The 26,313-nt window shown below is 39.7% G+C and overlaps 1 protein-coding gene across 1 annotated transcript in view; it reads left to right on the top strand.

The window, feature by feature from the left end:
* The first annotated feature begins 8,201 nt into the window (after nt 1–8,201).
* Nucleotides 8,202–26,313, top strand: part of LOC110366377 (sodium/potassium-transporting ATPase subunit alpha-1) — a 34,116-nt gene continuing 16,004 nt past the window's right edge. Inside the window, exons 1-3 of the mRNA XM_012858989.3 lie at nt 8,202–8,435; nt 23,512–23,625; nt 24,102–24,161. Coding sequence (XP_012714443.2) covers nt 8,424–8,435; nt 23,512–23,625; nt 24,102–24,161 — 186 coding nt within the window. The 5' untranslated portion in view covers nt 8,202–8,423. The remainder of the gene's footprint in view (nt 8,436–23,511; nt 23,626–24,101; nt 24,162–26,313) is intronic.

Below are 26,313 nucleotides of genomic sequence, written 5' to 3'. Positions count from 1 at the left end.
AAGCTGCTCGTCTTCTTGTTTCGGCCACTGTTTTGTTTTTTGTGCTTCAATTCATCTTTACCACAAAGTCTTAGAAAGTATGGAAGCATCCATCCATTCATAAACGCATTGATCATTCCTTTCCATTTATAAATTCATCCAGAAATGTATCAATCGATTGATCAAATCCATTCATTATTCATTCATCCAGTTTTCCTTTCCATCCATTCATCCATTGACTAATTTTGTCAGCATAAATATTTCTCTTCCATCCATCATCCATCTGTTTTATCTCATTTTGTGCCCCATTCATCCATACAGCTCTTTATCCATGCCTCCACCTGAATATATATCTGTTTGTCCATTCAGCCATCCATTACTCAATTTTTATGTTCATCTATTTTCCATTCATCTATAAATACACCTGTCTATCCATCCTTTTTCATCATAAATATTTCTTTTCCATTCATCCATCCAGTCCATACCCTGTCCACTGTAAAGATACCTTCCTCAAATTCTTTAAAAAACAAAATTTATTTAAATGGACGTAGAACTTTGGATATTTGAGTCCTGCAAAGTACGGATCCCATTGCATAAATCTGTTCAAAATTAACCTTTTTCTTATGCTTGTATCTTTATCCTCCACAGCTTTACAGCGAGATGTTGCGTTTGTTTGCATGCATGTGTCCATTATCTGAAGGGCCAGTATGCCACAATAGTGTTTGCATTAGATTGCTCATTTGACTGCAAATGCAGAGAGGCTCCTGAGTCAAAATTAACTGAGACTGCTGTAGAGCTATTGACTTTGTGTTTGCCCTGGTCACTATGCATGCCCCTTTTCCACTCTTCAGCTATGTACATGGACAGTTTTCCATTATCATGCCAACTAGGTAGCAGATGGCTCACCTTACAATTCACACATACTTGAGAAGAAAACACTTGAGCCATTATGGCGATTGTTCCTCAAAGCTACAGATTTCCGTTTGTGGAAGGCAGAAAATTCTAACTTTCTGCTCTGTTGAACATTTCCAGCGATCAGATTTATTTTCCTTACGACAAGGAGCTGCTGTAAGATAGACAAGAAGAATCTGCAGCAAAGGGATTGAGCAATGCACAGAGAAACAGTAGGAAAGGAGAGTAGGAGATTGATGGATGGTGAAGGAAGCAAGTCGATGTGATACAGAGGAAGGGAAGGAGTGGGAGCAGGAAATCAGCAGATATATTGGCCTTCTGCAGCTTCCTCAATTAATCTTCGCAATAAGTCTTTAAATCATAAAACTCAGTTTGCGGATTCTTATTTTCTTCTCTAAAGGAAGACTGCTGCAGACGGACAACATTATCATGCCTTCACCCCCCCTCCATACCCCCCACCCCCTACCCTGCCTTCCCCCATGCTGAAGGTGCTTGTTGCCATCGCAACCCTATTTGAAAGCTCACTCTCTCTCGTCTCTTGAACATCTAAATAAAATCTGGGCTATTTATAGAAGAACGCAGGCGACATGCTAGCCACAGTTACAGCACATGCAGGCCTTTAACCAAAGCAGAAAATGTACTTGTGTATGAAAGCAGATATATGTAGATGAGGCTGTGCATACAATGCAAAAACTCTGCTGTGCATCCACCTGGCTTTTAGGTCCACCTGTGGTGTTGCGTGGTTTGCTATTCCTTTTTCTGCTAGAAACGGAAGAAAACATGCATCAGCGCAAGTGTTTCTCTACAGAAAATAGTTGAGTGGCAGTGAAACCTTCCCTTCGTCGTTTGATCCATCTTGGGTTTGTCTTGTCTGAGTGTTCTTCAGGCCAGTTGATCACGTCTAAGAGAAGCCAACATTGATTGACGCGTCTGCCCATCAGGAGATAATAGAGCTCCAGCGGTTTGCTCAACCTGAGGTTGCCTTTCAGAAGCAGCAGGCAGGAGTGGAGGACAAAGCAGGATTTGGTTAGAGATGTAAAAAAAAAAACAAGCACAAAGTTGAAGAACTTCTCCTACCTCTGTAAAAACAGCAATAAGTGGCAGAAAGCTTCTTGTTTCGGGCTTACAGCAGATCCATGGATGAGAGCCTAAATCTCTCATTTGTAGTGAGGGATCAAGGGGTTTAATAGCTCCTTGAACAGATACAAATAGCTTCAAGTGCATTGCTACTGCCCTGTTGGACCATACTGCAGAACCTTCCAGAATAGTTCCAGTTTGATTTTCCATGTGGTCCCTCAGCATGGATTCTTCGACCCCTGCGGAGAGAGCTCACGGGTCAGAGAGTATACAGGAGCAGACACAACGCAGAGAGCGGTGCATCTGCGGTGTTACAGGGCAGCATGTTCATTTCTGCATTAGCAGTCCTAGGTATAGAAGCTGAGAGGTTGCAGAAGTTGGCTGCCTGCTATTGGCATGCAACAACCTTGTCAAAGCAAGGGGGTGGGGGTGGGATGGGGGCAGGTGAGAGGTGTTCAGTGCACCCAGCATTTTGGCCCTGAGAGGTGTAGATGCATCACAACAGTGGCAACAGTGAGCCTGTGAGCTAGCTCCCTGGCAATTTATTTAATACATTCCATTTTTAATTTAGGTCTGAGAGCATTCCGATATCAGCAGAGGAGGGCCTATTGAGCTCAAGCATCATGATTCTTCTGTTTATTGCTAGATTTTTGACATAGCAACATCTAGACCAACACTCAACAACCATTTTATGAAGCACACCTTGGCTCCAGAAATGTCTGTTCAGCATTGATTAGACAAAGTCTTGGAAAGATTCCTCAAAAATTCTTCTCAAAAACTCTTCGTATCAACGGGATAGCTGGTGTGTCTGCTAGATATCCATGATTGTCTTTGTTTCTCGTTCCTTCACATCCCAAAGGTGCTTTGGTGTATTGAGACCAGTAGACTGTGGAGGTCATCGGAGTTCAGCATTGTCATGTTGAAGAAACCGGTTTGAGATTATTTTAACTTTGTTATATGAAGAATTATCCTTCAGGGTGTAGCATTCAGGATAAAATGATGGATCTGGGCAGTAACTATAGTCTGAGAGGCCTGGCAGCAATTCACTTCAATTAAATTGTATTTATATAGTGCCAATTCACAACACATGTCATCTGAAGTCACTTTTCAAGGTCAAATTAAATCAAATCATTCAAACAGATTGGTCAGGCAGATTGCATCAAGTCTTGAGCAGCATTCATTCCTCCAGAAAGAGCATAAGGCAAGGCAAGTTAATTTGTATACCACATTTCAGTACAAAGACTACGCAAAGTGCTTTACATGATTAAAACATGAAAATCATGTTCACAGGAAAATAAAAAACAGAATAAAAGCAAGTTGGAATAAAATGTAGAACAATTTAAACAAAATAAAACATGGGAAAATTAAAGCTAAAAGCAAATATTAAAAATAGTTAGACTACAAACAAAAGGCAATCCTAAACAAATGTGTTCTTAATCTTCATTTAAAATAACTCAGACTTTCAGCACTTTAACAGTTTTCTGGAAGCTTGTTCTAGATAAGTGGAGCATAGGAACTAAATGCTGCTTCTCCGAGTTTGGTTCTGGTTCTAGGTATGCAGAGTAGGCTGGAGCCAGAAGACTTTAGTGGTCTGGAGGGTTGACTGGAGGGTGTTACACTGATAACAAGTCTGTGATTTATTTAGGTGCTAAGCCATTCAGTGATTTTTAGACTAACAGAAGTATTTTAAAGTCTATTCTCTGCGATACAGGGAGCCAGTGTAAGAACTTAAGAACTGGGGTGATGTGCTCTACTTTCTTAGCAGCTGCTTCTGTCTCAGTGAGGATGCGGGCAGCAGCGTTCTGGATCAGCTGCAGTTGTCTGATCAACTTTTTAGGCAGACATATTAAAACACCGTTGCAGTGATTCATTCTCCTAAAGATAAATGCATGGATTAGTTTTCCCAGATCCTGCTGAGACATTAGTCCTTTAATCCTGGAAATGTTCTTCAGGTGATAAAAACCTGACTTTGTAATTGTCTTTAGATGCTTTTGGAGGTTCAGGTCTGAGTCCATCACCACATCCAAACTTCAGGCCTGATCAGTGCTTCCTAGCTGAAACAACTGAAGATGTGCTAACTCTCGATCGCTCCTCTATTGGCCCAAAAATTATTACTTCAGTTTTGTTTTTATTCAGTTGAAGAAACTTTTGGCACATAAAAGCATTGATTACTTCTAAGCATTTACTCAGTGCTTGAATGGGTTCAGAGTCACTTGGTGACATGATGAGGATGTAGAGCTGTGTGTTATCTGATGTTTTTTATGATCTGAGCTAGCATGTAGATATTGAATAGGAGAGGACACAGGATGGACCCTTGGGAAACCTCACATGTGATTTTTGTCATCTCTGACGTAAAGTTACCTACTGACACAAAATGTCCCTGTCCTTTAAGTAGGATTTAAACCAGTCCAGTGCTGTACCAGAAAGGCTGACACAGCTTTCCAGGTGCTCTAGAGCCATAGTGGACAGTCGTCTGCATTGTCGATGGCTTTGCAGCAATCGCTCATACTGAGCATGCATGAATGACATTGGAGTGGAAAACTCCCCTTTAACAGGGAGGATGAACCAGGCTCAGTGAGAACGGTCATCCGCCTCGACCGACTGGGGATTAAAGAAGACAGAGCAGAGACACAAAAAAGCACAGGAGCACACATTGATCCAGGAATCCTATGTTATATAGTAATGGCAGATAATCTGCCTCCCCTAGATGGTATCGCAGTCAACAGAACACCAGACCAAGTGTACCTACCGTAAAGAGAAAAAAGACAGAACAAAAAATTAAAAGTTGTAAATAACAAACAATGCAAAATTCGGGAACAGTAGGAGAGTCTTAAAAGTAGACAGGGTGGCTTTCTCACAGACCAAAACTGGGAGTTGGTTCCACTGGAGAGGAGCCTGATAGCTAAAAGATCTGCCTCCCATTCTACTTTTAGAGACTCTAGGAATCACCAGTAGACCTGCAGTCTGAGAGTGAAGTGTTCTGTTAGGAACATATAGGGTATTCAGATCTATGCTAAATGATGGAGCTTGGTTGTTAAGGCCTTTATATGTGAGAAGGAGAATTTAAAATTATATTCTTGATGTACCAGGAAGCCAGTCAAGGGAAGCCAAAATAGGAGAAATGGAAATATAAATTAGTGTCATGTTTGGCTTTATATGTTTGGCTCACATGCAGAATCACACTCGGAGGCAAAGATCAGATTCAAAGGTTTATTGACAGAGATGGAAGGACGGACGCTCGGGGCTGACGAGGGCACGTCAGATTGGGATCCGTAAAACAACTGTAAGGGAAAGGGAGACGGTCAGATTGTGAAGGATAACCGAGGAAACGATCGGGGAGGCGTAAGCTTACCACTGGACGCGGCAACCGGACCGGGGAGGGACGGTTAGGACTCAGCTTGTTGGTGGCAGGAGATCCAGAGACCGGTGGGCGTTGGCAGAGGTAGGTCCAAGCAGTGCCGCCGATCCAGAGATCCAGGACAGCAGAGGAAACCAGACAGGCTCGAGGTAAGAGGGGAACTCGAGAGGTTGACTCAGAGCGAAGGCAATGCTCGGGAGGAATCCTTCAGGATGGTAACGTGAGCACTTGGGAGGGAACCTGGGAGACACAAAGGTAGTGGTTAGCGCAGAGGAGATTTTCTCGAGAGAGAATAGTGGCCTGTAGTCATACAGGCCACTGCAATCAGCAGAGCCAGCAAGCAGCATGGCTCTGCTGACTGAGTCCTGACAATTAGAGGAAGTTGACTCATCTATACAAACATAGTCCTCTTGCAGCCAGGTCTCTGTGAGACAAAATAAATAAATCACAATATCAGATTCATTATCAATTCATTAGCTAACAAAGTCTTTGGAGTGAGAGACATTATATTAAATAAACCACATTTGTTTAAAGCGGATTCATTCCCTCTCTTTCTAGCAATCAGTCAGGGTTTGGCAGTCACCAGCTGACAAGATTTGGCCTTGTGCATTGTGTCAAGAGCAACATTTGATGTTGGCAGGGATTTGGTAGTATGAAAGGAACTCTTAATGATTCAGCATACCAGGACATCTTAGATAACTTCAGGCTTACATCTCTGTGGGATCAGTCAAGGGATAACCCCAACCTGTTCCAACATGACATGTATCTGTAAAAGTTGGCTGGCCTGCACAAACTCCTTACCTGAACCTGATCAAATACATGTGGGATGAACTAGAGCGGAGACAGCGAGCTAGGCCTTCGTGTCCAACATCAGTGCCTGACCTCAGACATGCACTTCTGGAAAAATGGTTGCAAATTCCCATAGACACTTGAGATGTTACTTAAGTTCATATGTGTAAATATTAATGTCATCTTTTAACTGAATTCTAATTACTTTTAAACACCTTTATCTACTCTTATTTGCCTTTGGTTTTGATCGTTTTTTTTCTATTATTATTATTTGACCCGCTTTTAAGTCTTGGCAGTTAGTTTTATTACTTTCAGAACTTGCCTAATTATTTTAGGGTTATTTATTCTGATCTGATTTCTTATGTTCAATAACTATTATATTGTTCTTTTTACAAACTAATTCAGATATTTTTTTTCCGGTTTTCTTTTGTTTTCTTTTTTCCTATGTTTCCACAATGAGTGCAAGTTTAGTAATTGGCCTTTGTCACTCAAAACTACAAATCAAAAAAAAAAAAAAAAAAAAAGTTGTGATTATTTCCCCTATGTTTGAAACACTTAAACACTAGGGTGTGCCATTCTTAGTATTTAAGATCACATGAGCAGAAACTGGTTATATTTTCTTTCAATGTTTAAAATGAAAAGAAAACTGCCAACAAAACATCTGTCACTTTTTTCCATGTTCCTGGATAACCATCTCACTCTGTGACTATATTTTAATAATTGAAGGTGCTGTTTTCTTCATAGACCTCATATGGGATATCATCAGAAAATAAATCTGGATCAAGAAAAACAAGATGATGCAATTTGTGTGGACAAGTTTGGTCATGAACAAATATTAAAAATTGTGTTTTTTTGTTTGGTTCTTTTTATATCAGATGTGACCCAGATGGTGAAAACACTCATCCTTACCATATATGGATAGTGAAGCCATGGATCATACTGCGTAGTTGAGACGTGGAAGGTGTCAGAATATTGAGATGTGGGACAGTTTTTTTTTTTGACTTTGCTGGTTATTTAATATATTTAAAACATTTATAAATGAAATTTTATGACATGATTTTGAAGAGAAATGAATTACCAAAGCATGGAAAGACCCACCCATAGGTTTTTTAAAGAAGAGGTGATCGAATGGTAAAGGGGGCTTGTTTTTTAATTCCTGTATTCATTTTGATTTGATGAAGGTGCATTGTGCACATATATATGTTTTTGTCTATATTGAAAATGTCCCACTTTATCAAGCAACTTAGATTAAGTGTCTCTCTGCTGTTCCTCTACATCCTACGGCCTTTATTCCCAAATAAAACTGTGCTTTAATCAGAAAAGATAAAAAACAGTCCAACTTTTTTTCTTCTTAGCCTAGATCAGAGTCTTCGATTAAATGTTGAATGGGTTTTGCTTCACATACCACACAGGGCTCCGCTTACCCCTGTTCTTTTATCTTATTTTACCTCAGTTTTTCTTTCACTGAACCTTCCATTCACGTTTGGATTCAGCCCTCTGACAACCAGGTTTTTCAGCTATGACCCTGGATGGCTTACCCTCCAAGTCACCTGCCTTCCCTAATATTATGTAAGCCATAACTTTCTGCAATACATTTTTTTTTATAGGTCTTCAATTTATTCAAACTGAGTTTTTTTTTATATATAAACACATCAAAAATTACTGAACTGTGTGATGAATCTGTTGAATGAATTTGTAAAATTAAATATTTTTTTTAGTTGGAATTACTGATATAAGTTTAGGTTTATTCACCTGTGCATGAGATCCTATTGTAATAGAGGTTTTTTGAGTGTTAAACTTTTACGCACTTTTTGTGCTACATTCTTCTCTTTTTGAAAATAAATAGAAATAAAGATCCGTTAATTTGAAATAACCTTTTCTCGTAATTATGACAGAAATATAGAGAAAAAAAATTCCTGACCCGTGTTTTGTCCCAAAAGTCTTGAAAATCGTAATGTGCCATGCCTATGTGTGCATGGTTACAAAAAGGGGAAAAATGGAAGAAGCCCCGCCTCTTTCCGTGGGGGTTACCATGGCAAATGGTGTCGACGTCATAATGGAAGAAACGCCGACTATAAGAAGTTCTGCCACGGCAGCTCTCGAGCTCGGATGTCTGCTCGATAGGACTGACACGTGCTGAAGATTAAAAAAAAAAAAAAAAAAAGAAGAAAAACTAAATAAAAAATAACGACCACACCCAGGGTTTGAATTTAATGTAATTTTGATAGATTTTTTTGTATATATTTTTAAGGTGGGATTTTATTTGACTAATTTTGCTTGAAGAGAGGAAGAATTCATTTTTGCAACCATGGGAAGAGGGGTGAGTATTAATTTCTATTCAACAGGCGGAACTGAACAGAAAGAGATGATTTAGAAGTTGAAAACATCCTTTTAAGTCGCGTCTGTAAATCGATGTTGAAGGAGTAGAAGGTGGAGACTAACGGCATGGAAGATAAGCAGCGTTTTGGGTCTCAAAATGCCCGCTGCTTCCGTGTTTCCAGCAGCCTGAGGGAGCAGAAGCTTGCCGGCTGCTGCTAGAGATGTTGGAGGAGTTTTTTTTGGGTTTTCCCGAAAAGGAGCAGAGATGCTCCTGGGATATCTGCTCGAGTTACATAACGGGATACATATCAGCTGTCAAAGTTCGGCTCTGGTCGAAATGAAACCTGTTTGAATCGAGAAAAGGAGCGAGCAGAGCTCGGTGGGCAGAACTTCCAGCGCTGAGCTGAGCAGCTAAGTGTTGAAAGTAGCAACCAGAGCTCTAAAACTGACCCCAAACCTGCTGCCATTCCCTCTGGAAGTAACCTCTCTCTGTTGCTTTTTGAAACATGTAGTTTGTGTGTATCCCTACTGAAATATTTCGAGAGCACCCCATTTTATATATTTATCTCTCTTCTGTTTTATTTCAAACTTAAATGAAGTCAGATCACTGGCCTCGGCTGCTGTTCTGCACTGATTATTTGACAAAAAGAATATACTAGAAAGTCATGCAAACATGATTTCAATTAATTGTTAATGTTTCAAGTTTGCCATCAGCTGTTACCTACTCTTTGCCTAGCACTGAGGTTGTTTTTGGGTGTAATGCCTAAACTTCCTAGGGGTCCTCTGACCATCCTGCCACATTGGGACCGACTCCCATCTGCTTTCCATGAGCTTGCATTGGCATAGGATGACATGGATCTCTGCCGCCACACCCTGCCATTCTGCAGAAGAGAAATTCTCTCTACAAATCCAGCCTCGGTGGGAATGAAGAGTGCAATTTTTGTTTGGAAGGGAGTGGGGGGGAGATGTGAAGGCGCAATTTCTCGTTCAGGTTTAGGATGGTGAAGGTTTGGGCTCTGAGTTTATTGCCTGCTACTGCAACCCAACCCCCCCCCCCCCCTCCTTCCCATATGTGATGAAAGCCATGCCCTGCCCCCATCCAACATCCCTCCTCTTCCCTCATCCCTACTGCACCCCCAACCCCCCTTAGCCTCTCCTCTTCTGCTACCCCTCCTTCTCTCTACTTGTACATACCAAATGTGGAAGAGCTGATTGTCTTGTAGTGAAGGATGAGAACTTGCATAGCTGTAATCGAGAAGAGGGCTATCCGAAGATACCCCCACCACCACCAGCAACCTATACCTCATGATCTGGACCTCCATCTCATTTTAAATAAGAGATTACACCCTTTCACTGCCCTTTTTGTGCTTTTCTCACCCTTTCCACAGCACATGGTGATAAAGACACCAAAGCAATTGAGCAGAGAGGAGATGGAAGAGAAGGGGAGGTGGGGAGGGGCTCTGAAAGGGAGGTGTGAACCAGTGTGTGTGTGTGTGTGTGTGTGTGGAGGGGGGGAATGAAGCACCAGTTGCCGCATTGCCACTGTTGAGCAACTTGATTGCTAGACATGAGCGACGGGAAGGGGCAGACGTTTCTGCGCGTCGGCACTTCCCACAATGTGGATTAAACTTTGTGTTTGAAACCGGAGGAGCTGGCCGTCCCCGTTAATGATTTCTCAGTTAAAAAGCGTGTGAAGTGGACTGGTGATAAGATCTGAACACAGAGCCGAAATGAGGGCAGGGTGACACAAGCTGCAGCCCTAGCGATCAGAGTTTTATCGAGGCAGCCTTGGGGCGGGGGGGTACAGTTGGAGGAAACAGACGAGGCCAATCTAACTGAATTATTCAGACATCACAGCTTACTTAAACTAAATCGCTTACATCTTTCATTCGTCTCTACCTTTCTCTTTTGAAGTTTGTTTTCCTTAACCCCCCCCCAGGAAATATGAGCAGCGTTGGAACTTTGATTTGGCTGAAGTGGAAAAGGGTGGAAGGCGATTTTATTATTATTTTTTTCTCAGGATAGAAATGCGTTCTGTTAATGAGCGGTGGTCTGATCGACCCGCTTTGCTCCCCGTGGAAAGCACTGCTGCCAAAACTCTGGGAAATAAAAAAAAATGTTTCTGATGCAACTGTATTTGAACATGGGTTCTGTTCATTTGGAGTCTCTTTTAATGGCCGGTATTGCCTCGACAGGTTCTTGATCCGAACCAGTAAGCGGATCCCATGTAGGAACCTGGTGCTGGAGCTTGTGTGGTCATCCCCAGTCTCAGCATTGCCCGAGCAGTTGCTTCGAATCTGTGAACTGAATGTCGATAACTGCTCTGAACCAAGTAAACATGCCAGGTTATAGCTTGAAACCGGGTTGTGGAACGGGTGCAGTAATTCCAGACCAACTTTAGCGGGTCATTAGCGAATCTGGAACCAGCTAAAACTTCATTTAATGGTCCGAACTAGTCAAAGTACCTCGTGTAGCTTCTCTAAACCAGGTAATGGTTCTTATATCTTGGCTCCAGATCCAGTAATTGAACTCATCTGGGAATTCGGAACCAGATGGTGAAGCTTGTGTTTATAGTTAACAGAACTTGAAACCTTCTTGAGTTGCTGCTGTGGTCGCTCAGAACCAGGGAATGGAATTCATGGGTTTCGCCTGAACCGGGCAAAGGCCCTTGTGTGGTAGCCTGGAACCGTCTGGGCGGAGCTTGGATACCTGCCCTGAACCAATCACGAAGCTAGTAAAGATAACCCTGAACTTTTTTTTTTTTTTTTTTTTGCCCATATGCGACCTGTATCTGATCTTTTTATGTCAGTCTGAACAACACAGATCAGATTTTTTCAAATGCGACCCAGGCCACTTGGATATGTGGTCCTGAATCCGATACGTATCTGATCTTTTCAAATGCGACCTGTGTCTGTACGGCCGGGTCGCATTTATCCGACCTGTGCATCACCGATACTCGACAAACGTCACTATTCTGCGTCCTGCTATGCAGAAACGGGAAGAAAGACGACACCCACGGCGTACTACAATGAGAAGAGCAGTCAATGGAGGCAAAACTCCGGTTAGAAAATAAATTAATGACCGCAAAATGCGCGCTAGCATTATAATCCATGTTTACTTCCGCAAACACTGAGGACGCTTGCTACGTGTGACGTCATCGCGTCCTCGAGTGCACATGCGGGACACTTAGGTTGAACGCATTCAGTTCACACAGGAGATCACATACAAGTCGCATATATTTGGAAATGTGAACGACCACGCAAAAAATTCCGATTTCACAAAAAAATCGGAATTGATCATTAAGACCTGCAGTGTGAACGTAGCCTAACAGTTATGAGAGTTTAGGGATTATTTAGGTTTATACCTGTTTAGTTTTCTAGCCCAACATCACCTAAATAAATTCTGTCCTGTTTTTTTAACTTAAATGTCTTTTTTAGTGACGCCACTCAAATTAAATTGGTGAGCTGGTCTGCCTGCATAGGTCAGTGTTTTTTTTTTTTTTTTCTTTCCCATTTCAACCAGTGACTTTTGTCTTTTTATGATGCGCCCGTATTTTGGTAAAGTGAGACAATTTCTAGTTCCAGAACTGATTTTCTGAGTGACTAATTTCTGTGGAGTATTTTTCAGGACGCATTGTTTTTTGTTTTTGGGTTTTTTTTGTCTTTTTTTAAGTGTCCTTGGTTGCTTTAGTGAGCTGTATTTGTATACCTGTATGAGAAATATGCTGGATGTGTTTGTCGTTTGCAGGAGTTGAGTAAAAAAATAAAGCAACTTATCAAAGAACAATCCTCTAAATCAACAGTGAAATGGCGCTTTAGAACAACAACAAATTGCAGATTAAAGCCCCTCAGCTGCTTTTCGCCCCCGTTTTTCCTGTGTAAACTGGCCACCTCTAATCTCAGCCAAAGGGGCACCGGACTGGACCTTCACATCTATTTGTTTTCAGTCCATTTCTCTCTTGTTCTCTCACTTCCCACTAACACTTCCCCTTTCTGAAGGGTTTAACATTCTTTCCGCTCGGCAGTCATTGCGCATTAACAGGATTTTGTCACATACTGCCCCTTGTCTCTGTCAGAACAGGGTGTACTTTTGTTTTTCTTTCTTTCCCCGCCTTCGTCTGCAGCTCCTGTTGCCTTACTGTTCCCTTTTCATCCCTCTAGTTACATCTGTAGTAGTGCGTCGCTCTTTCTTCTTCCTCCTCCTCTTCCTCATCTTGTCTGCTTTTGTTCATCTCTGCTCATTTCCCATTGCAACCAGAGTGGGAAGTGTTTGTTTTGTAAAACTTTCTTCACAAGCCTGTTGCTCAGAGGAAAAACCTGGAACATTTTCTTTCAGAATGTCAGAACCACATGCTTCTTGCTCTGCTGAATGAAAAGTTGAAAAATGTTCAAGGATCAACCCAGGAAGTTAGAAAGTCCATGTGTCAGTGAGCCAATATGGCAGGGTGCTTCTTATTCACCAGAAAACCGTAATTTTTTATGTTAACTGTCCAGTGCAACCAACCCCCCCCCTAAAATCATGGAGATTTATTTAATTGATACCTTAAATTGAGAATATTTGCATTAAGATTAAAAATTGAGTTTATGAATTAGGTTAAATTTGTCTGTCAGCCTACCTGTCCAGATGGATTAAACACGTTTGGCTTCTCTGTGGAAAATCTCCTGAGCTAAACTTTTTATTATTTATTTTTTTATGCCGTTTCTTGCCTGGATTGGAAAGGCAATCACTAGGTCTACTTCTTAGTCTGTTAGATAGACTTGAGAAGGAAATCTGAAGAGAAATATTTCTCAAGGAGTATCAATCTGTCCTTCCATATCAATGTATTCTTTTGGCAAATGATGTTGCTTTGTAAACAGAATTCTGAACTTCTCATATCTTTCTACCAATCAAAACCATCAAGTTTAATATGTTGATATTTTCAGACCGGATGAGGTTGGTTTCCAGTATTATCACCTCTTGGGTTTTCTTGATTGATTTGGCAGGAAACACATTAGATATTTTTACCCTTTTGAAGTCATCTGTCCAGCTACCATCATCCAGCCATTCATTCTTTTTACTACTTTGAGTACTCTGGATCAAAGTTTCCCAAATCTTCCATGGTCCAGATTGAATATGCAGCCAGTCGGTCTACTCCTTGACCTTTGTCATAACTGGATTTGTCAAGAAAATCTCATTGGGAAATCCCTCCTTGGGAGAAGTCTATGTATTTTCATCTATCCATTTTTAAAGCAAGGTGCCTTTGGGAATTGGTTGCTTTAAGAATTCCATCTGCCAACCAATTAGGGGTGGGCGATATGGACTTTAAATTTTGTCACAATATATTGTGGTACTATTTTGATAATGATGAAAGTGATAAGGCTATTACTATTAGTTAACTTTGTGGCTCTGACTTCATGTCAATTATAGCTCCATAATTACAAATCCTGTCTGTAAAAAAAAAACACAACAAATAATGTAGCCTATATTTTATTTAATTCAAAATTTGAAATATGTTTAAACGGGACACAAGTTGCATAATGAAATGTGATTTTTATCACTGCACACAATAACATTTATTTGTATTTTGTATTTTGACATTTATTGATGAAACCAACATTTTATAGCTAAAATGACATTCATGACAATACTGAGTTTTGTTTTTTTAGACATTACTAGTTATAATTTGTTAAGATCAACCCAAATTCTTATCATAAGAACATTTTCACGATAAAACGATACGCTAAAGCCCCAGCCCTAACACCAATCCAAACCTTTTGGCTCCTTTTTGGTTATTTTTGTCGTGTTCTCCATCTTTATTGGATAGGTAACTTGTAGTTATACCTCCTTGATGTTTTTACCTCAGCATGAACCACCATTCAGAGGGTCTGTCCATCATATGGCCATTCTTTCTATAAGTAAGGTTACTTTGGAAAGTGGTCACTCTAAGCATTCTACATCTTTCACCAGTAGCGAAGCTTTTCATCTCCTTTGCACTTTGCAATCTTGATTGTGTTCCCATTCTGGATTTGATAGGAAGACAAGACCGTAAGTCTACCTCTTGTTCTTGTTGCTATTGCATTTGTTAGGGATACCTCAATATGTATTCGCTCCCGTCTTGGGGCTGCAACTAGCGCTTATTTTTATTGTCGACTAATCTCGATTACTTTTTTGTATGATCTGCATCGTTTTAGTTGCTTGTAAACTGCAGCCATGTGAGAGGGTCATGTGATACAGAACACACAAACACTGAATTTAAACTCAACCCTTAATTCAACCAACTTTTGACCAAAACTGCAATTTTTTTTAAAAAGAAAAGAGAAAGTGTGCTCTCAAAACCCTTTGAAGGGGGCAGAGCTTGGTGACAGAGTTCCTGGCTCTGCATTTGTGATTGGTTGGGAGGATGTAATGACTTTAGTAGTAACCTACATGGCTAGAATGTATAAGAAAAACTGTTATTCTATTGAACTTTTTACTGACCCTTATTTTTCTATCATCGATATGTCTATCAATCAATATATATTGTTATTGAATTATCATCAGGCCCTAATCAAGCCGTTTGATTGCTCAACAATTTTTAACTATTCTGTCAAATCCCATTCAAGGATTTCATATTTTTAAGCTTTCAGCTTAAGAAATTCAAGACTTTGATGGAAAAAAAACAACAACTTTGCATGGAAAACTGGACATAGTCTACAAAGCTGTGCTTTTCCAGTTTCCTTTTAAAGATGTGTAGAAAAGGGTAAACTCTGTTAAACTGAACTAAAGTTGGGGACAATTTTGACATCTCTTTTACACTGCAATAAAAAAGGGAAATAAAATGTGTAGAAGTTGAGCTTCCCAAAAGGTTTCCAAAAAGCAAACCAACTTGTCCGTTCGTTCGTTCATTCACTTTTGTTCCATTTGGGGGAAACTGGATGCTGCGAAGAACGTGAAGAGAGTGCTAAACAGTGTAAATGAACACATTCTCCTTTTTCACAGTTTAAGCAGAGAAAGGATATGTTAGAGGAAGTGGGGAATAGTGAAGGATAGATGTGGGAGGGGGGGATTTACCACGTGATTCTGTCCATTCACATATCTAGTTGTTGGTAGCAACAGGGCAAAGTCCCAGAGCTTGGTGTGTATGTGTGTTGGGTGGGAGGGGGATACAGTTCAATGAGCAGCTTGTGTGTCTGGCAAAAGACCCTGGCACCAGGAAGGACTGCACACAGGAATCCTGCCTGTAAATAGTGAGGAGCTTTTAAAATATGCGAGTGCTCAAGCAGACGTTTCCTACGGATTGTTTCAGCCTTCAAGAAGATAAAGAGGAACTGGGTGTACAGGACTCTGGTTCAGCTCATTCAGATCGGCTGAGGCCCACAAATCACAAACCTTTCCCACCTTTCCCGTCCCAGCTTTCGCAATATGGTTCAGTTTACTGAAGGTTTTTTTTTTTTCAGGTTCCCAGTTATTAGTGGAGTTAATGTTAACTGGGGAAAGGATTTCAGACTGTAATCTCCACTGAGAATATCATGAGACTTATAAACCGGCTATCCTGGGAGAAAACGCGCGGACAATGTGGCTGCTTTTCCTCACAAACTGCAAATCTCCAGAATGGATGGAGGGAAATAAAATTAATGCTGGTGTTTGGGTGAGATGGCCCACATGCCTGTGGTTTTTAACAGTCACATGAAATGGTTTCTGAGTCTGCTGCTTGTGTTGTAACTGCACAACTGGTGGATGTAGCACAAAGAGGCATTGTTTGGTGTACAGTAGGCTTCACTAGCAGTGGTTATTGGAAGATAAAATGCTCCTTCTAAGGCTGAACAGCATCTTCCCCTTCCGATTTCATCCTCTTGTCTTTCATCCTTTTCCTCTAGATATCTATCTGTGGAGGCATCGTCCCATCTCAATATCATCATAACTTCCTGGCTTTTTCTTGATCATTTCCTAAGGGGGGGATGGTGTCTTTTATTTTAATGGAAGTGCAGCATCAAAGACACATTTTCAATGAACTAGAAGAGTAAGCAAATGGGGTAAATGCCGTCCAGGATTTATTAAACTGCTCTGACAACATGGGTACAAAGGCTTCTTACTGAAAAAGGTCATGCTGCGGCATCGCTAGGGCTTCCCCCAGGGTTTCTGTGGATTATTAAAAATCATTAAGTCATAAAATAATTTTTTTAACTTAAGGCCTTTAATTGGCATTAAAATTCATTAAATGTGATTATCGATGGCATTTAAAATGCCTTTTTAAAAAAAAAAAAAAAATCATAAAAACAGTTTCGTCAGATATGACTCATTAAACCAGGGCAGTCAAACTTTTTTACAGTAGCAGGCCACACACCATCAGGTAGGAGGATGCACTTATGCCGGTGACCGAGCCCCAAAGGGGAGATTTTTGAAAAATAGAGTCTCCCTGATGTATTTTGGAAGCTTTCAAGACAGGTGATTATTTAAATAATAGAGTCAGAGTGCATGTTTTAAATTGAATAAAAAGCAAAAAAAGTGAATGATCAATTCTTCAAAAACAACCTTTGTTTGGTTTTTTATTATTCTTAAAGCATTTTTTCACATGTTATCATCATGTTTTAACAAGGTTTTGAACAAATTTGCATAAAATTAGTTGAATTTGAATTACTAGCACCATATAAAACAGATCAGATTAGGTGAATATGACAATTTACTAACTTCCGAGCGCCCAGTGAGACAACACGCGTGCGTTTAAAACCGGTCTCTTGTGCGCTGAGTTCCTTCTCTGCTTGCGCGCTCGACCTGCTCATTCCATGCTCAACACCAGCTGTGCTGTGTGCTCGCTTGGCTGTTTCTCCGCGAGTGTCGCGCGAGAAGAGTTTTTCAGAGTTGAGCTCGGATTGATTCCTGCGCACTCAACCAGAAGGCACAAATATCGCTCCATTATATCATCGGGGAAATGTAGGCGGCGGCAAGAGCTGCTATAGACGGCGATTTGCCGCCGTTGACCGGCTACTTTTGACTGCCCTGCATTAAACCTGAGGGTGCGACACAGACAGTTTAAGACACAAAAGAAGGATTTCAACAAATATGCAGTAATTTGTAAAATAATGACAGAGATACATGTATGTAGATGGCACTATAAGAAATCCATGTTAAGTTTATTAGCAAAATAGTCGATTTGGGGATGAGTTACCCTTTAAGCTGAAAAGATATGTAAGCTGATCTTAAGTAGTGTTGTGCCGATGCCATTTTTTGGCCCCGCTACCCGGTACCTGGCTGTGCAGTATTGGCCGATACCAATACCATCTGTTTGAAATTGAACTTTATATTGCCTACCTGGAATGGGTGACAAAAGTTGAATAAACTTTTGGCTCTCAAAGGCCAAAGTAGTGCAACATTCGTGAAATTATAACATGTATAATAGTCGTGCAGCAGTAAGAGAGTAAAATTACATTAATAATTGAATAATCTCTTTTAAACACTGAGTTTTGGCTCTCAAATGCCAAAATAGTGCAACTTTCATGAACTTATATAACATGTATAATACTAGTCAGGAGAGAGAAGGCTGCATTCAAGTGACATACAAACATCAAAATGGTATCGGTGCCCTATTTGTTGGTACTTACCGATACTACCATTTTAGTGCTGGATCGGAGCCCAGTCCGATACTGGAATCGGTATCGGTGCAACACTAATCTTAAGAGTAAAAAAGATCTGTGCTGTACTGTTTGAACAGCGGATTTCAGGTGTAGAGTCGTAATCTGTCTGTAAAAAAAAAAAACAAAACAACAACAAACATTATCGGATAAAAAGTTTTTTTCCGATCTTTTAAATTTGGAAATTTTACCTGGAAAAAAAAATATGTAGGAACCTGTACATCAACATAAATATTCCCAGTTTTGTAATTCTAAACTTTAGTCAGCCATTCAAAGGACAGGCAGACCTAAAATGAACAGTGGTCAGTGTATTCCAGTTTAAAACAAGTGAAGGATGCAGCAGATGTAGAAGATCTAAAAAGTTTTAGATTTATGGTGAAGAAATAAGTCTGCCGTCACGTTTTAACCAGTAAACATGTGACTCCAAGCCTAATGGCCTTGGGGGCCCTTAGGGGTCCGAAGCCAAAGATCAGGCCACGATGATCCAGAACTAGGCCGAGTGTTTTCCCAGCTTAGCCTGCCAGGGGGGTTCAAGCAACAATAAACATGCGCTTGGATCTCACACTGTGCTCTGGGAAACTTTGTCAGCTGAAGCCGTAAAAAAAACAATATTAGTTAGCATTTTTCCATGACTGGGACAGAGAACAGGATGTCCACATTTGGTCATTTTGTACCCAAACTTTTTGTAATGAACATGGCTGCAGGAACCTACTGTAACACTGCACGAAGGGTCATTAGTAGTCAGTCTGCGTTTCAGTAGCCTGCCCTGCCTCCCTGCTACATGCTCTTTGTAAAGGTGTTGAATTATTGATGAGCCTTAACTCCTGATTGATGTTAGCGTCTGCTGCTGCCATCTCCTCTCACCTGCTTGGATCAAGCATTGGCTTAACTTTTACAGCCAGCGTTGAGTTTTTACCTGTTGAGTAACAACAGCAATGTGGTGTTTTATGACAACCACAAAAACATGTGCATATTGAGGAGTGTAGAGCATATTCTGAAGCATTTTATTTAGAGCTATAAAACCTGATATATTGTTAATTTAACTTGTGGTCAATTATTAAGTCACACTCTAAATGTATTGGCTGAATTTGTTGCTCTTTGGTCATTTTCTAAGCAAGGAACTAAACTTAAAATGGCATGTTTAAAGTCTGAATTTTACTAAAGATTACTTTTCCTTCGAAATATAACAGAGTTCATTGCAAAGTTCATTGCCATCAGTCCATTGAATTCCTGAACACTTATCTCAGAATGGAAGTTGATGATGCAATGTAAAGAATTAGTTCTCATTGTTCCGAGAACTGAGTGAGCTCTTACAAGTAAATGATAGTAGGTAGTGTAGGTGTTGGAGGATATTTGCTCTATGCCAAACCATAATGTGGATCTGATGAACTTCGATACTGTGACTTAATGCATTTTGGAAAGAAATACTTGTTAATTTAAAGGCTTTACATTAGTTTCACATAGAGCTGGACGATATAGAAAAAAACATATGGATAAAATAGAAATCATATTGGATCGATATCAAATTCAAAACATAGATTTTAAGTGCAGCCCTGGCCATTTTAAGCCTGGCGGCCCACAGGGGAAAACATGCATTGTTTTATCTATATTTCTGTATTATTTTTTTTTATTATTTTCTTTTATTATTATTATTTGTATCATGCATTGACTTCTAAAATCTTATCCATCATTATTTTGTTTTTCCCTACTCAGAAACTACTTATTCCGTACCTGTGGTCACTAAATATTTACATTGAACTGGAATCGTGGTTCCTAAACTTGGTCTAAGATGCCAAAAAGGAAACAAAAAAAACCCTAAAACTGTTAGTCTTTGCTGGTGTTTTGTTGCCTCAGTATGCATTCAGCACAGACGTAACCTTGTCGATGGGCTATTTGTCAAACTAATAACAGCTACTGTTAGCTGATGTTGTCCGGGAGATTTACAACTTCGCTGATGCACATTTGAGAGCTTTACTGAGCTTTCAATAGCTATGTTTACATGCACAAAATTTTAGAATCGGATTGAAATGCATTCAGATTAAAAAAAACGTTTATATGGTCTTACCATTACATAATCCCATCATAATGTGCTTTTTTTATGCACCTGGGTTTATTCAGAATAGAACCACTCTGACATGTCCAGTTAGAAGAAGCACTGCTGTCTTTGCTGAACAACAAAAAATGGTAAACAAAGCAGTAATGTACGAGTTCACTGTCTTCCAAGGGCCCAGGCTAGACACCTGGATGGACTTGCAGCAGCTTTTAATTACGGTTGAAACCTTATTGAATAAAAATTTTGAAATCTTTTAATGTTTCGAACAGAAGGGCTGTATCAAGAGCCCCAGCGTTTTTGCTTTCAAACCTATTTCCGCCACTCAACAACGAAGAAATGCGTCCTGTTTATGCCTAGCTATTAGGGGTGTGCAAAATAATCGTCATGACGATGCATCGCGATTCTAATATTCGCGATACAATGCATCGATTCTTGACGCCAAGAATCGATTATTAATTAAAAAAATTAATAAATAAAATGGTTGGCGAACATCAGCCAAAAACAAGTGGGATACAACCTCCAGTCCAGTAGATGTCGCTGCAGATGTGTTGACGCCCGCTGCCTTGTGTCACAAGCATTTCCGGCCGCGGGATACTGCGACGAGTCATTCATAAACAAAACATGGAGGAGACTGAGAACATTCACCCGGCTCCATCACATTTCAAGTCAGACTCAAAAAAAAGATTCTACACCAACAAAATGTAAAAACAACCGATCTCAATTATTTCTAAATTAGTTTGCCTTAGATTCAATAATGCGAATATGAAAAACTCATCTTGTTTTGGATGTGCAATGGTTTACAGATGAGAAAGAGGGGGGAAAAAAAAAAAAAAAAAACTTTAATGGCCCGCAAAGTACTCTTGACTTTTCCTGTATGGCAAAAAGTTTGGACATGATTGAATTAGCTACTTGCGCCATATTATGGTTGACATTTCCATAAACTACTCAATTACCTTATGACTACAGTATCATTATTTTGAAGCATTTTATAGATCCCAAGGAGGGTATATAGAGGGTTCAACTAGGGGATACAACATAGTAAAGGACCAAAGTGACTCTGAGCCATAAGCTTCTTAAACAAGATCAAGGTGATGGCACGCACAGCCTCAACTATGGTGTTGTCAGTGAATATTACTAATTCATATTATGAGGGAACACTGTCATTTTTGAAATATACTTTGTTTGGAGACTCCCATCTTAGTTCTTTATGTCCCTCATTTGGATGCAGGTCTTTTCTTTGGGTTAGTCAGCTACAATCACTTAGCTTTAAGATGGGGAGGGGGGGGCTAAAGTCTGTTCCCTCATATTTTGTTTGACAGACTTGGTTTTCCTTTCTAAGATGTAATAACTTGAGGTTTGTAAACATCTGAAGATTGATCAGGTTCTTAAACCGGGAGACGTATTGGTTGGGCATCTGTTGCTGTTTTTAAAACCAGCTGTAAGCTCATTATACTGGTTTTATTGCAGCCCGTGCAAGAGATTGGATAGGCTGGAGGTGTTAAGACAAACAGAATTAGCTAATTTCTTCATATTGGATAGAAAAAAAAAGATGTTGTTAAATTAGACAGAGGGGTCTGAATTTGTTTCTTAACTCTCTCACGCTGCCTTCCAGCGGCTTGGAAGGAACTATCTGTGTCTGAGCCTTTGTTGCTATGTCAGTTGCATTGACTACTGATAATGAGAAAGGACGTCTGCAGATGAGACAGCGGGGAGATAGGGACAGATGAGAGGCCCACTGTCACTTTGTGCCAAAGCTGATTGTGTGATAGTGGATGTCAAGTGTGTTAGTGTCACAAACTAATCTGATATGTGTTTTTAGTTCTTCAGCATTACTGTTGGTTTCTCTACTGCCTGCTGTGAAAGAAGAATTTGTGTCCCAACCAGAGTTAAAATGGACTAAGTGTTGTCAGTGAATGACTGGTTCATTGTTCCAGACTTGGAGCGGTTGAAAAGCTGTTGGTGATCACGTGTTTAGTCTGGAAACAGAGACATTCTTCATATAAAAAAAGTGTAATCAGTTTTACAGTAATCTGTAAAATGCAAGAAAAGCCTAATTTCGAAGAAAACTGAAACATGTTGGACTTGTTCCAGCTTCAGGGTTCGATATTGATTTAATCCTTTTGACTGAATGTTCTTAACCTTTTGACTCATTTAGTTTGCAAGATATTCTGCTGACGTCCAAAAAAAAGTTAACAGTGGGCCTTTTTGTAGAGCTGTATGAAAGATCTTTTTTAAGATGACACATTGTTGCAATAGACGTCATTAAATTTTATAAAACTGAACTCTAAAGGGCTATGGTTGACATGGTAGAAAGGGTTGACCAGTGTCCAATATGTGTAATAGTATACTCAAATTCAGTTGATCAGTTATTTACAGTTCGTGAAAAGGTGTCTATGGAAGCAATAGCCTCTTTCAATAACTCAAATAGGAACGCAGCTAAACACAGAAGCCTTTTGTCATGATTTTTAGGTGTTTGGCCCACATGCAGAACACAGTCGGGAGACTATGAAGAGGGCAGACAGCGCAGCTTGCTGAATGAATCCTGACACACTTTCCTAGGAATAATTTCTATAAGAAAGAAAACAAAGATGATGGAATACATGGAAACATTGACTTTGTCTAGCAAAAAGACGCAGCTAAATAGAAGCACATAGCCAGCCGTACTTTCTGTGGAGGGGGTTTTGACACAACTGTCTAAGAAAGAGACGCAGCTAAACATTTTAATGGAGACAGAAGTACTTTGGTAGAAAAAATTGAGAATTTGGCAGGTTAATGGTGTGGCTCAATGAAATCCTTTGTCCAGGAAAGAGGAGCAGCTGAATAGGAGTCTGATTAGCAGGGGCGGTTCTAGACAGGGGCCAACAGGGGCCCATGCCCCTGCAGAAATGGCCCTGGCCCCTGTTATGGCCCCTGTACTAAAAGCATGTTAAATAAACTTCTCATAACTATTTGCAATGGCAAAGAAACCATAACTTATTGGTCATTTTGACCAATATTATTTTTTACCTATACAGCTTTACTCTAAAATTATTTTAAAACTTAAGATGTTTCACATTTAGCTTTAGCCGTATTGAGCTGGGGGCAAAGTTTTCAACTTCTAGATCAGGGTTCTGAAACCTGCAGTTCCAGAGCCACAAGTGGCTCACTTAATATTATTACACAGTTAAATATTGCCATTTTATTGTTTTTTGTTCTGTGCCCCTGTGAAAAAACATTGGCCCCACCTTGGCCCCCCTGGTAAATTTGGTCTAGAACCGCCCCTGCTGATTAGGTTATTAGTTGTTTGGACTGAGGAATATTTGGTGCCAAGACCACGTCTGCGCTTAAGGCTATGATGAGCATTGTGGATGGTCATCATGGCTCCATCAGTTATTGTCCACATTCTTGACGTGCCCTTATGAACTGATCTCATTGATCTCCTTTCTCTTTGTTCTCAGGAAGGACGAGAGCAGTATGAGCTGGCCGCGACCTCTGAGCAGGGCGGGAAGAAGAAGGCAAAGGGGAAGAAGAAGGAAAAGGATATGGATGAACTGAAGAAGGAAGTGGACATGGTGAGTGCAAAGGCTCGACTCAGAATGCCTTCCTCTGATTGTTCAATCACTTTCTTGGAGTTTACACGTCACGGCCGTTGTTCTGTTGTAGGTTTTCTATTCCTATTCCTAGACTTTCTCCTAGAAATCTCTGACGGTAGAGCAAATAAAGCCTGTATAAGTCAAGATCTCTTTGGTGCACTAATAAACTTTTACTGCAAAACATTTATAGCTGTTGGTTTCAAAGTTGTTGTTGTTTTTACTTGAATTGGATTTAATCTTCTTCTTAGTTCAATACATGTTGATAATCTTCCACCTTTCCTTTTGTCCCTTTCTTTCTGTCCTTTTAAACCCGTAAATGTTATTATAGCTTCTCTCTTATGAGAGGTGGTTATTGGGAAACAAAAGGTTAGCACACAATGGGCTGTAAATGTCACCAGCGTTGGCCATATTGGACCATTACACACGAACACTGTGTCTCTGTGCTCTCGTTGCAGGATGATCACAAGCTGAATCTGGATGAGCTCCAGCGCAAATATGGAACAGACCTCAGCAATGTGAGTGAGACGCACAAAATGTTTCGGGTCTTTTTGTCACATCACAGCCACAATGTCCCGCACAGCCACCTGTAAAAGTCTTTTTTTTAGGTGTTTTTACAAGTTGTCAGTGAAAGTCATCAGACATATATACAGAAACACAACTGCGATGTGTTGGGGATCATTGTTCTGTTGGAACCAGTCAGCTATTGATTTGAGGTTAAAATTTTAACAATTTGAACGTAGCTCTCCATTACATTACTCCATTACGCTCGCAAATGTATCGGCGCCACTGACAGCTAAACCAGCCCCCACAGCATGATGCTGCCCCTGGCGTGACTGACAGCTGGTAACAGTGCAATATCCACCCTGGGGAAAGAATGTTAAAATTGATATAAATAGTTTTTTCATTTAACTACGCAAGTTCAATAATTTTTTCGTATGTTGACAATTTGCTTTTAGGCACCATAGATATTTAATGGCTAAAATGGCAGTTTCCCAATGAATAGCACGATCATTTCAGCTCTAATGATATAGTGTAAAATTAAATTCAGTGAATTATTATTCCATTATTCCATTGAGTTTCCAAGGGCGCTTGGTCTTGTTGGCATTAAGCTTTTTAGGAATCCAGCATCTGATATTTGATCATTAAATGTAATTGTAATGATACAAGAGACAATTCAAAGTATAATTTTTATTTATTTATTTTTCTCGATCCATATTGTATATACCCCATGCACCTTTTCCTCCTTTTGGCACCTTCTTTTGATTATCGAGCCGACGTGACAAGCAAATTTCTCCACTGTGAGATCAATAAAGTCTATCTTATCTTAAATAAAGAGATGAGGACAAAATTTGTCCCTAAAATGAATGAGAATTTATTCACAACTCAAAATGTATTAATTTATTAATCTGTTAAACTGACTGGAAAGTTGCAAACATGAACAAACTTGACGAGAGTTGAATGTCACGGTGTTAACATTCAGTATGTTGCTTGTAAAACGTGGTTCTTGGACTCATCCAAGAATGTGTTTAATGTTCGATGAATGCATTGGTTCTGATAGTAAACCCTAATTAGTTTGTGGATATTTTCTTGCAAATTGACAAATAATAATATTCTTGTATCATATTCAACTTTTTCTTTTGCAAGACTGAGTTTTTGAACCATTGTGGTACATTGTCTAAATTGTGAAAGTAATGCCTTTATGCACTTTTTTGTTAAGTAGGTGCATTTTTCTTTAATTTCAGCAATTTGAAACATAAAAGTAACTTCATTGTTCATAGGAAACAATTACTTAATAAATTAGTAAAAGGCAACATTGTACAATTTGTTTATTCAACTAAGATAGGCATGGTCTGTTTCCTTGTTTGTTACTTTTATTATTTATTTATTATTATTCCTTTTACTTTAACTGGCCTTTACTACAGCTAAAAACAGGAACTTAACTGACCCTTCATAGAAATTGAGGTTCAATGTATTGCCAGAAATCTTAACTAAGTCAACAAGAATGGGAATGGTGCAGGAGCGCGAGTCATTCTAAATGGGAGCGGGATGGGAGTGGAGTAATTTTACCAGGAGTGGGATGGGACAAGACTTTATTTTTTACTCTGGCCCAGGATTGGGACGGGACACACATTTTTTTTTCTGTGGGAGTGGGATGGGACTAGGGCTGGGCGATAAATCGATTTAATCGATTAATTTGAATTTACAATTCTTTAAGATTTCATTTTTGGAAAATCTGGATTTTATTTTGCCAATACACTCATTGGGTTTCCATGAAGAGAACAGCATGTGATGCTGAATATATGTTTAGGCAAATGTATTGTCAAAATATTGTTAAGTGGAAACTTTTTTTTACCATAATACGAGGTACTTCATTTACTTATTTACTTTTTTTTTTAACTTAGTTTAAAGTTCACAAGTGCAGCCTGTTTTTAGCTCAATGTGTAATACCACTAGCAGCAAATGTTTTGTTATATTTTCATTGTTTATAATGGCACAGCTGCCCTCCTTGTTTTACAAGCATGTTTCACAGCTTGTTTTAAGTCGCACTTTGAATTCAGGTCAACTCCCTGACGAAATGCTTGAAAAGCAAGGTTTTAAAATAATTTCTTTAATTTCTTTTTATGAAACAAAAAGGAGGAAAAAATCGATTAATCGGATTTGGTATAA

This window comes from Fundulus heteroclitus, chromosome 24, assembly GCF_011125445.2.
Source record: "Fundulus heteroclitus isolate FHET01 chromosome 24, MU-UCD_Fhet_4.1, whole genome shotgun sequence".
NCBI classification, from domain to species: Eukaryota; Metazoa; Chordata; class Actinopteri; order Cyprinodontiformes; family Fundulidae; genus Fundulus; species Fundulus heteroclitus.
This window is presented reverse-complemented; position numbering and strand designations above follow the sequence as displayed.